The sequence below is a fragment of the Pararge aegeria genome, chromosome Z (genome assembly GCF_905163445.1).
Source record: "Pararge aegeria chromosome Z, ilParAegt1.1, whole genome shotgun sequence".
Taxonomy (NCBI): Eukaryota; Metazoa; Arthropoda; class Insecta; order Lepidoptera; family Nymphalidae; genus Pararge; species Pararge aegeria.
The window spans coordinates 3938026-3950460 of record NC_053208.1 but is presented as its reverse complement, the minus strand read 5'-3'; the positions used below and the strand labels follow the sequence as shown (position 1 = coordinate 3950460).

The 12435-nt window shown below is 35.4% G+C and overlaps 1 protein-coding gene across 2 annotated transcripts in view; it reads right to left on the bottom strand.

The window, feature by feature from the left end:
• LOC120636606 (probable cytochrome P450 305a1) overlaps positions 1-10921 on the bottom strand; it is a 39880-nt gene extending 28959 nt beyond the window's left edge. Inside the window, exon 1 of one of the 2 annotated variants that reach the window (XM_039908152.1) lies at positions 10812-10921. Coding sequence is in view for 1 of the 2 variants with exons in the window: in XM_039908151.1 (XP_039764085.1) it covers positions 9839-9926 (88 nt within the window). In the remaining variant the exon portion in view is untranslated. Of the gene's footprint in view, positions 1-9838; positions 10018-10811 lie in introns of those variants that run through there. The other variant, XM_039908151.1, reaches the window with a different exon arrangement.
• Positions 10922-12435: the final 1514 nt, after the last annotated feature.

Below are 12435 nucleotides of genomic sequence, written 5' to 3'. Positions count from 1 at the left end.
ATAATATTAGTAGGATTAAACACCAAGTATTCGCGCCGTAATGTTACGAATTCCTTCATTTTCGAATTTCTGAAATAATGGTAAAGGTTTAAAATAATAACTGCGCATTCATTTGGTACGGTAAAATGTTTGAATGCCAAAGATTCTTCATTATTGCATAGTTTAATGAACATATGCTGTGGTTTTGGAACATGTAATTATGATCAAAGTGGATAAATATTCCGCCAACAAACTGTACTACAGTATGACGGAATGTTTGTAATTTACTGTAATAATAACCACTGAAAAAAAAAAGAAAAATAGTCGACGAGCCATAAAGCTATTTAGTGTTCCCAATTAAGCTTATCATTCGTTATATACAATCGTTAACTTAAAACTAAAGCTACGAGGGTTCCAAACGCACTGTATTCTGAAAAGAAGCCTACAAAAAACTTAGCCGGATGTTCCTTTTCCTATTACCATGTCACATTGCCATTTAGATTTATTTCTTAAAGGGCAACCTGGATTGAGCAACAATTCATACGGAAGCTTTTGTATCGTTCGAATCCACTACTTTGACTTTTCCGCTTACGTTTTATATAAAGTTTGAACTCTTTAAGAGACATTTCCAAGATGTCATCCCGTAGTTTATTGTAAGATTGTATACAATTTTCTTTAAACGAATGTCTATTTTATTTAAATACAAAAATACTATCTCCGTACTAGCAGATTTGAATGTTCTATGTGGATTTTAGTGAATGTGTGTTTTTTATTAATAAACCAACGAAAAATATATTTTAATAATACTTACAAAATAATAAATACAAACTAAAATTAATATTTACAATAAATACATATAAGCCGTCTTACTGTTCACTTATGGGCACCGTCCCCAAAATGCTGCCGCTATTACCCCTTGAAATGTGAATTGTCGTTAAAGATTTTAATATGTATCCACAATCATTCGAGCATCATTTCACCTTCGTGGGAAATAAGATGTAGTCTATGATACCGTATCGTTCATTACCTTTATTTTTGGAAGTTATACTTCTTTTGGCGCGTTAGGGAAAAATGAAATTTTTACGATGCGCGCGCACACCGTCACAATAAACCGACACCCTGAAGTTAGCTATAAGGTTTTACAGTGTACGCTTTCAATTGTCAAAGTCTGTGGGCGCAGTCCGGTGTTTCAATTATTCAATTGTACATAAATCTCAAATTTTAATGTTGGTTGTCCAATAATGAGTTGAAGACTATAAGTATTCCAAATTTATTTGTGTTTATTATATCCATTTCTTTAATTATATAATCAAAAAGAGTTTGATTTTGTTAGTCGCCCGGGGAAATACATGAAAGTTCCTGAAAATCGATTCATATAACAAAGATTAACCAGTTCAAACGTACTTTGATAATTAGATACTAGTTAACTGACTACGCCCAGCCAATTATAGCGCTTCTATTTAGCTTGTTCTCGCTACGTATTTGAACAAGGCCCCTCATTAGAATTTTACACCAACCTGCGGTTTGAACTGAACTAATAAAGTATGGATAGGTACTATTCTCCCAATTCAACAAAAGTAGCTTGATACAAAAAAAATACGTGTGTGTACTTAGGTACACGCATTATAATTAAAACTACTACAAGATAAAAATCTTTCGCGCGCATCGTGAGAATTTAAACTCATATCTTTTCCCTAACGCGCCAAAAGAAGCATAACTTCAAAAACGTTAATTGACTCTTGTATCGGAGCAACCGGAGACTCGTAGGCTCGGTATTGCTCGGAATAAATCGCGTAAAAGGATCATAGGATGCACTTTTCACACAAAATGGATGCCCGTTGATGTCGTTGTGCGGCTTGAGACCGAGCGACTCCCCTTCCCCTTTACAGTGTTGCCAATCTTTAATTTTTATATTTTACATCACTAATTACCAACTTATTTATGTTTTAACATTACTAATAATTATATTTACTATTATTACCTATAATTTCAACTATAAATTCAAAATTTAATATCTTTATCTTTTATCAAAATTTAATATTTAGATGATGGGACCTTAGGTGGCAAAGTGAACACAGTTTTGGATGATCTTAAGAGTATCATATCAAAATTTGAACTGATTGGCTTACAGCTTAACTTTGATAAATGTGAAATATTTATTCCAAATTCATTTTCGGATGAATCGAAACAGCACATTTTAAAACAATTTAATAACTTGGCTCCCGGCATCAAAGTTTTAAATGATAAATCACTTCGTCTTCTAGGGGCACCTATACTGGAAACGTCAGTCCCACAGTTTATAGACGATTTAATTTCCCAATTTAGCAACACTTCCGATCGTCTTTTCGAAATTAATCCACATATGGCTCTAACCATTATTCGCTTTTGTTTATTTGTTCCAAAATTTACGTATTTTCTTGGATGCTCACCTCTTTGGAGATTTAATTTTTTAATGGAAAAATTGGATACTTTTATAAAAGATATTCTCGTTAATATTTTAAATTGTCCCATAAGTAACACTTCCGATAGGGTATGTCGGTCTTGGAATTCGCAAAATTTCAAGTGTTTCGCTGCCAGCTTTTCTTTCCTCTGTGTACAGTACACACACTCTTTTTCAAAAAATTATATCCAATTCTTTGGGTTCCATAGAAGTGTCATACTTGGCAGAGGCAAGAAATAGTTGGTCTGCTCTTAGTCCCAGTATTTTGCCGGTTTCTTTTTCTTCACAGAGACAGTGGGACGACATTATTTGCAAAAAAACTTTTGACACACTTTTAGATCAAATGCCATCTAAAAGAGACCGTGCTCGTCTTCTCGCTCTCTCTGCTAAGGAGTCCGGCTACTGGCTACATGCTCTCCCTTCAGCTAACCTGGGCACTATGTTAGACCACACCACTCTATCGGTGGTGATTGGTCTTAGGCTTGGCGCCTCTATAATTCAGCCTCATCGATGCCACTGCGGTGACAGCGTTGACACCTACGGTCACCATGGACTCTCCTGTTCAAGAAGCGCTGGTCGCTTCTCTCGCCATAGCACCATCAACGACATCATCCGACGTTCTCTAGCTACCGCTCACGTACCAGCTGTATTAGAACCTATTGGTTTGGCGCGGAGCGATGGCAAGAGACCTGATGGTATGACGCTCATACCTTGGAGGCTTGGAAGGTCACTTCTGTGGGATGCAACTTGTGTTGATACCCTAGCTGCATCACACATCCAGGCCACTTCGTCAATGGTAGGTGCGGCTGCTTCCAGTGCCGAGCAGGCCAAGAGGCGTAAATATGAAAACCTGGATAGCAGCTTCATTTTTGTGCCTTTTGGAGTAGAGACTTCGGGACCGTGGGGTCCGGAGGCAAGAGCCCTTTTCAAAGAATTATCGAAAAGGGTTATCGAGTCTACCGGTGATCCTAGAGCGGGCAGTTACCTTGGCCAACGAATTAGTTTGGCCATCCAAAGGGGCAATGCTGCCAGCATCTTGGGAACTGTGCCTCGCTGCGGTGGTTTCGAGGACGTTTTAGATTTTATTTAGTTTTTAAATAGTTTATTTTAGGTTATAGTTATGTAATAATAAAAATTACAATTAATTTTATTTAATTAATAATAAAGTTTAATAAAAAAAAAAATTTAACATTACCTAATTAATTAATTACATTTTATAAGATTTTCAGCTTTTCGGTTTGCAATTTAAATAAAGTGGCGTTATCGATTTAGTATTTAACGATGAACTCTTTTTTACTCTAAATATATTATTGGTTCACAACAATTAATGAATAACGTATACGGATAAGGTAGCCAAGGTATTAGTTCTCACCGATAAAAAAAAGAGTGGAAAGAAAGCCACGAGTATAGCTTACTGGTGAATCGTGCAGTAATCTGAAATTGAACTGGCTACGTAACTTGCAAAAAATATGGAGTAGGCTATACTAAAAAGTTTTCTCACACATATTTTTAATTGCTCCAGACACAAACTTTTAATTGTGCCACTGGATAGCTGCGAAGTTGAACAGTCAGTTTGACATTTTAATGCATATCCATGCATTGAAATGTCCAACTGACTGCGAAGTAATACCACAGTGAAAGAAATGTTTGCAAAAAAACTATTGCATAAGCATTGGATAGATTTGACGGCCGACTGGCGCAGTGGGCAGCGACCCTGCTTTCTGAGTCCAAGGCCGTGGGTTCGATTCCCACAACTGGAAATTGTTTGTGTGATGAGCATAAGTGTTTTTCAGTGTCTGGGTGTTTATATGTATTTTCTAAGTATTTATGTATATATAATTCATAAAAATATTCATCAGTCATCTTAGTACCCATAACACAAGCTACGCTTACTTTGGGGCTAGGTGGCGATGTGCTTATTGTCGTAGTAAAAAAAAAAAAAAGATTTTATAATATTTAAATAATTTTGCGGAATTCCCACGAAAATAATTAACCTAAAGCTTAATTTTCTGTTATAGGCGACAACCAGTTGTACAAGTTTTTTAGGGTTCCGTACCCAAAGGTTAAACAAGACCATAATACTAATACTCCGCTGTCCGCCCGTTTGTCTATCTGTTTGTCTGACCTTCTGTCACCAGGCTGTATCTCATTAACCGTGGTATTGACAGAGTTGAAATTTTCACAGAAAATGTATTTCTTTTGCCGCTATAATAAAAAATTCTAAAAGGCAGAATAAAATAAATATTCAAGGAAGCTTCCATACAAAAGTCATCTTTTTTTCTGCGGTTTTTATAGATCATCATCGACTTCTAAACTCATTACCGGCTCACTACAGGGCACGGGCTCTTCCCACGATGAGGAGCGGTTAAAGCCGTTGTCCACCAAGCTGGCTAGTGCGACTTGTTGGACTCCACACACATTTGAAATCATCATAGAGAACTGTCAGACCGACATGCAGGTTTCCTCACAATGGTGTCCTTCACAGTTGATGCAAGGTTTATATAATGGTACGGAACCCGACGTGAGCGAGTTCGACTCGAACTTGGCCGGTTTTTTTTTCCTCAGCAATACCACATTCGTGAGATACGAGTAGCTGTAAGCGTCATAAAAAGGCTAAGAACCAGTTAGCGGCCGATAGAGAGATGCTCAGAGTATCTCTTAGTGATCAAACCCGGAGAAGAAATGAGGAGGTTCGTAAAAACCAGTTCCCGAAATAGTCCTACTACTGTTGCTAAAGTGGCAAAGAGAATCACACACAGAGGTCAAAGAATCGATTGACGCTGGGCCCTAGTGTGACATGGTTCTGGAATAGCAACCCCGCACCGGAGTGCCATTAACGCTGGAGTAACGCAAAATTGGCCGTCTCGGCATCAAACGAGTTGTAGGAAACAAAGAATCGCTATAATATTGTATTTGCCTAATCATATATGATTCATTTATGATGAAAGTCGTATTTTTATTCATATTATACAGAGATTTAAATTTATTTTATATACATAAAACTGCAAAAGCTAGCGATCCGCCATGACAAGTCAAACGCCGAATGACGTCACGTCTATATAAACTTAATTTACCCGCTTGAACTATGAAAATCGCTGCGCACCTATATCAAGTATTTTGTGATTTCAAACTATCAGTACCTACCTCAGTTTTGTGTTCTAAATTCCAAAATCAATAATCTTTAGATAAGGAACAAGGACTTTCTGTATAGCTCTAATGCGTCTATGACGTCACGAGTGCGGCCGTGACACAGCAAGCGTTTCCACAGGAAATACATTTTTAAAAATATTATTTGCAATTCATATCAGTAAAACGTTAAATATCTGAAAAAATATGATATTTTTTGGATATATAATAGTAGATAGATCCGAACATCATAGGGCAGTTTTTTGAAAATCAGCCTATTGTAATGTGTAACTTTACCAGAGTCCAGCAGTGGTCGTCATATAATAGTGATAATGCTGACAAAGATACTGCAAAAAAAAGTCACGCGCGTTCTAAATCGATACCAAAGATTCCAAATTCAAAAAATTTAAAATCATTTATTTCAAGTAGGCCTAATATAAGCACTTTATAAACGTCAAGTCTGTCTGTGTCAAGTGACTCTATCACCGGTTCGGGAGGCAGATTCTACCGAGAAGAAGCCTTCCAATATCAACAATTTACATTTTACATTTTAAAATTCATCTTTCTATCTTGTGAGAGTTCAAAGCGGAGCCGGATGCTTCCAAGCAACCTTGTCATTAAGAAATTCATCGATTGTATAATAACCTCGCTGTAATAAAAGTGTTTTAACACATTCTTTAAACTTACGTGTATGCATTGGTAGGAAGCGAAGTCACGCGCATTCTATATCGATACCAAAGCATCCTCAGGAGATGTTGAATGAACAACGAACAAACAGTCTTTTTTTCAGTCTTTTCAGTTTTTTTTGTCTTTAAAAAGGCATAGATAACTACTAATCCAGAAAGGTGGCTTATACAAAACAGATTGATCAAAGCCAAGCTTAAGCGGGAGTTCTTTGAATCTGGAAAGCTCTCTTTGACTACAGAATACTCTCTAATGAGTGAAAGGATTTTTGAATTTTGAAACCACAAAAACGATAAATTATGTGGAGAAATTTGATTGTGAGCAAATTTATAATTTTTCTCAACTTGCTGGCTAAGCATAAATTATAAATAAAGCTAGCCTCATTGGTTGTATGTTCGTTGTACATTCAACATCTCGTGAGGATGCTTTGGTATCGATATAGAACTCGCGTGACTCCGCTTCGTAATTGCTTTTATAATAAGATTCCTAAAGTAATTTTGGACCTACCAATGCATACTCGTAAGTTTAAAGAATGTGTTAAAACACTTTTATTACAGCGAGGTTATTATACAATCGATGAATTTCTAATAAATTACTAAATGTGTAATCGACTTTTGATTTAACATTAATTTTTTGACATTAATTTTTTTTTGGACTTTTCTTTATAGAACACGCACCTGATAATAATATTTAACAGAGAGTTGTTTTGCATGTTTTTTTCATTCAACTACAAGTTAGCCATTGACTGCAATCTCACCCGCTGCTAAGTCTAAGATGGTAACGGGCTAGCCTGTAACGGGTATGGCAGTTATTAAACCCATCCCCTAAACGGTTTCTAAGCGACATCGTAACGCTAAATCGTTAAGCGGAACGTCTATGTATGCAACTAACCACGGCACACCCACGGAGTTATGAATCGTTTCTAATTTAGGCATGAAAACGAAATTTTATTTATTATTTATACTCGAGTAAACGCTCGTTTGCCTATGGTTTTAAACAACATAAACAGAATGTTAGAACATTTTTGCCTGATGACATCGTTTTGCAAAGAATAAAAAATAAAAAGTAATGGAAACGTAATTTTTTGGATTTTTTTTTACTATTCTTACAAAACAGGAAGCCGTTTATCTCAAGAGATTATAAGGGAGTCAAAATATGTATGTTTTATATAAAAAATATCATCCAAGATTCATAAATTGTTAGTCCAAACGTTAAGTCACGGGCTAGAAAATATGTACTATATTTTGTTCAAAGTAGTAAAGTCAAAGTCAAAGTCAAAAATATCTTAATTCAAGTAAGCCTTTTGTTGGCACTTTTGATACGTACATCACATGAGAATTACACGGCAGTAAGATGATGGCGATAACCATATTCGTAAACTTAAAACTAAAGCTGCGAGGGTTCCAAACGCGTCCTGGTCTAAGAAGAAGCCCACAACAAAATTAGCCTTGTGTTTTTTTTTCTTATCACCATCTCACATTGTTATTAAAAATTATTAGAAAAACAACCTGGTTAGAGCAATAATTCTCACCCAAGCTTTTTTATCGATTACGTAGTCCTTTATACTATAAGTATATATAAATATATATATATAGTAGTTATAACGGCTCATTTTTTATTATGGCACCACTGACGTAATATAATCATCAATGTATATGTAAAAATACATCAGTGTATGGCACCGAAGATAATTATAACATAACTGTTTAGTCTACTTATCCTTATAAATTATTTCTAGCAGATACGCGCAGCTTATGAGGAAATGGCGGATATATGCATATTCAACAATATATTACTAGTTAATACTTAGGTGTATATGTATGGTAATAAATGGTAGAAAATACAGGTTTTAGAGATTAAATAAAACCATGGCTCAACTATTTCCGATAATTAGTATTTATTGTTAATATTCATTGTTACTAGGTTTAAGTCCACTGTTTTAAGCGGACAAATTCTAACGAAATACAGCAACAATTTTTTTATCAGTACTATTTTCGATTGTTACCAAAATGGCTAATGGCACTTTAATATTTACTTTGACAATTTTATTTTGAAACCCACAAGACCTGGCTTGTTTTTTGTATTGGTTTGCTCGCTTATATGTCCTAAGTTCCAAGCACGAAATGTATTAATATCAAAGCCATTATTTTAAAATTCTCACGTTAAGATTTCTTTTAGAATCTTTTAGTAATGAGCATAAGTATAAGAAAATGGTCTGATAAAAGGCGGTGAAAAATATTCTACAAGATTCCTGCTAATATTTTTAGTTGTCATCAATAGACTGTAACAGTCCACTAATGGGTTAAAGGCCTCTCTCAACGGGAGTGTTTCCTCGTAATCACCACGCTGGGCAGACGGACTGGTTATCGAAGTCGATGGTAGTAGTGGCACAGAGGACGCTGCTTCCCGTTCTCCGTTATATACCTTTAGTTGCTAGTACAACATTCGCGGGAAGTGTTTACCGAAAAACGCACTAAATTGAATCCACACCAAGTACTAGGATAGCATAAATAATCCGTAATCACCACGCTGGGCAGACGGACTGGTTATCTATCGGGTAGATGGTAGTATCGGGAAGTGTTTACCGAAAAATAACTCCACACTTAATAGGATTCAAACCAAGTACTAGGATAGCATAAAAACTGGAGCTTCTAATCATCATCATCCTCAGTACACAGCACAAATTTAAGTTGGTGTTTACCGAAAAATAACTCCGCACTACATTTAATCCACGCCAATTACTAGGATAGCATAAATATTCCGACTCAAATGCCTATAAAACTGGAGCTTCTAATCTTCATTATTCTCAGATAATTAGATACAGGACTCCTCTGTAACAGGAGAGAGACAGAGTTTAGACTTTCCACGATTAATTTTGCTATCATATTTAAGGGATATTTACCGGGACTGCTCTGAAGGTTTAAGTTATCTCAGTCACGGGGGAATATCACCAATTTTTCAATAGATCACCCCTATACATACCTATATTTACAACTGCAACTCCTGAGAAGCTGGGAATCGCACCCAGTACTTGGTGATGGACTGAATAACCGGGACAGTCCATGGTAGATTAGTATATTCAAATATATTTAGTGTGTATCGCTTATTGCACATTTTTATTTGTACTACAGTCTATATACAAACCACATGCTTACATTCATATTATTGAACTTATAAATGGACATCAGTATCAATATAACACAATTGGCATCCATTAACAGAAGCGGACATAAGACATTATGCGACTATTTATAAATGCACTCAACTTCAATCCGCTCGCTCGGTGTCCCATTCAAAATAGTTCATGTAAAACAAATGTACTAACAACTCATTTCAAAAAGTTATGCAACTTTCATTGAAACCGCGCTACATTTACCTATCTGATAAATGTACCAGGGAATTATAAGTTAAAAGTGCTCGTTTCGAGAAGCTTAACAATTGAGTAATTCTAGGGCTTAGTAACGCGTGTGTAACCAACCAGTGATTTATAATAAAAAGCACAAACTGCTGCTATAACAATATGTTTATTTTTAAAATCCCATTACTTTAATTGAAGAAAATGAATTAAAGATACAAAATTTTAAGTAGTGTTCTATAAGAAAACTATACCTGGTGGGAATTTCTTCGGCTTAGTGACGGATCGTATGATGCATCCAAAGATAAGGAGCACAAGCACTGATGCTATAATCGGTAGCATTATCGCGAACCGTTAGTAATAGAGAATGTACCGCGCGTACAATGCACCACGAATGACTGTCGATGGTGTATCCAAATCACATTCTTTTTATGTTCCCAAGTAGCTGTTACGTAAAGCCCATTGGACAAGGTGTCACGTGTGTGGTTACGCGGGCCGGCATAAGTGCTCTGATTTCATGGAATGATCAGTTTAATACTCGGTCTTGTTTACAGGCGACTAATTTCTTCTTTCAACTAACGTGGTTCATGTATATTAACAATTAATTTAGTCTGTATTTATTTGCCTTTTCGATGCCGTACAAGTGAGCTAATCGGTAGTTTTTTATCATTCGCTAAGTGAGTATAGTGTACGGTTTGAATTTTAAATTACATACATTGATACATATTTATATGACATAATTTTATTTAAGGTTATGAAATACCTACAATTTTTTTTAGTCTCTATAAGTACAAGTTTTTAATTAAAAACTCGTAGGTATATTAATTAGACATCTGGCAAATCAAATGATCTTAAAACTTAGAATAAATACACTTATTTTAAAATATAACTATGTTTATTTTTTAAATAAACCTAGTTAAGCGCACAAGGAATACATTTCAGGATAAGCATTTTGATATTTTATTACACACGAACTGCCAAGTTGAACATTAATTAATGGCTCCAAAATTTCCCTCTTCTACATAGAAAAACTCTCGAGGTTGACGTCACAAACGCAACAACAAATAAGTTTTGTGAAACTCTAAGGTAAAATAACACGGTTTAAACGTCAGTCGTTTCGTTATATGCCAAATGTAAATAACGAGAATCTCGAAACTGTCGATATAAACGAAGTAGCATTATCTCTATATTTATAGTAAATACAAAATCGTAAATTTAGGCACTAACCTTCTGAAAATTTTATACGAATCGCTATCGCTTTTCACTTCATCAAAATGGCGTTTCATTTATGAGAAATAAGATATTAAAACGAAACATCGCAACTAGCACATGTCCACTGGGACTCAATATTGGATTGAAACTAGCATGTAGTAATATAAATAGCACGATCGACTGACGACTTAATGGTTACCATGCAATTAAGATTATCTTCATCCCGCTACCTAATGATCATTATTCTATGTTTCTCTATTACATATCATATTAACCTATTACATATACCCAACGAAATGAAAAAGAAGAGAAAAACAAACCATCTCTTTTCTTTACCGTTATCGTTTATCATCCTATCGTACGAAGTGATTGTATACTCATTGGAGTTCACACAGAAAATTTTACTGTCCATACATTTGTAGCACAGACCACAAAATGTTAAAATTTACATTCTTCTTCTTTTGATTTATGGCTTTTCGTATTGCCAAAACAGCACAATGTACTTTGCCAGTGGCAAGTACCTTGAAAAAGGCACGAACTAGAGTGGTCAGTAAAGAAAAAAAAAAAATTAACATTATTGAGCAGCTAAGATTTCAAGGCTCTTTGGCCTCTTTGGTCACTAGGGCTGCATGTTTTACTAAGGGTACCGAAGTTCTAGTTTTGAAACCCAGGTCGCTCTTAAAGGTGAATGAAAGAATTAATTAATTAATTGATTCATGTATACATGTCTTGAATTGGACACCAAAGAAAAAAAGTAGTTACAGAGATATAAACATAGAGCAAGAGCGTACAATATGGTGGCCTTATCGCGACAAAGTGCTCTCTTCCAGGCAACCAAAGGCGAAAAATCAATACAACATACATGAATATGTAAATATATGATACAAATACTTATATCAATATGTAACGTTCTCAATTTATATGAAATAATAGCTGTTGCCCGCGACTTCGTCTTCGTTTGATTTTGTTTTTTGATGTGGCATTCAATTAAGTTGTAGTTCTAAAAAAAATTAAAGTATTCAGTATCGCTAAGCCTTAAATGAGGGGTTTGCTGCTGTCCGCTGAGGAGTTATGTCCTCTATCTCCAACCACATTCATCAGATCTACACAAAGATTGGGCAAAATTAAACACATATTACAACCTCTCAGTGGCGTGCACAGGGTTTTCGACCAGGGTATGCATAAAGCCGGTTCATGGCATAAAATGGAAAAATTCCCCTCCAATACGACTTATATACAATATTTTGGGTATGCAGTGCTTTTGTGCATGTATGAAATGCACGCCACTGCAACCTCTATAGTACAAAAATAATTATTTAAATCGGTTATAATTTGTCGGAGTTATGATGTAAAATCGTCAAACACTTTCATCCCCACTCCCAAAGGAACCGAGCTTAATGTCGAGACAAAAAGTATCCTATATTACTTCTAACACTTCCAAGAATATGTGTACAAATTTTCATGAGGAGCGGTTAATTAGTTTTTGCGTGAAAGCGTAACAAACAAACTTACATTGACATTTATAATATTAGTAGGGATAGGGATAGGGATAGAAATAATTAAAATTACACACTTAAAATTATCCGCTTCAGCGATGTTCGGCAAATAGAGACAAATAATGATCCTTCACTAGTTCCTT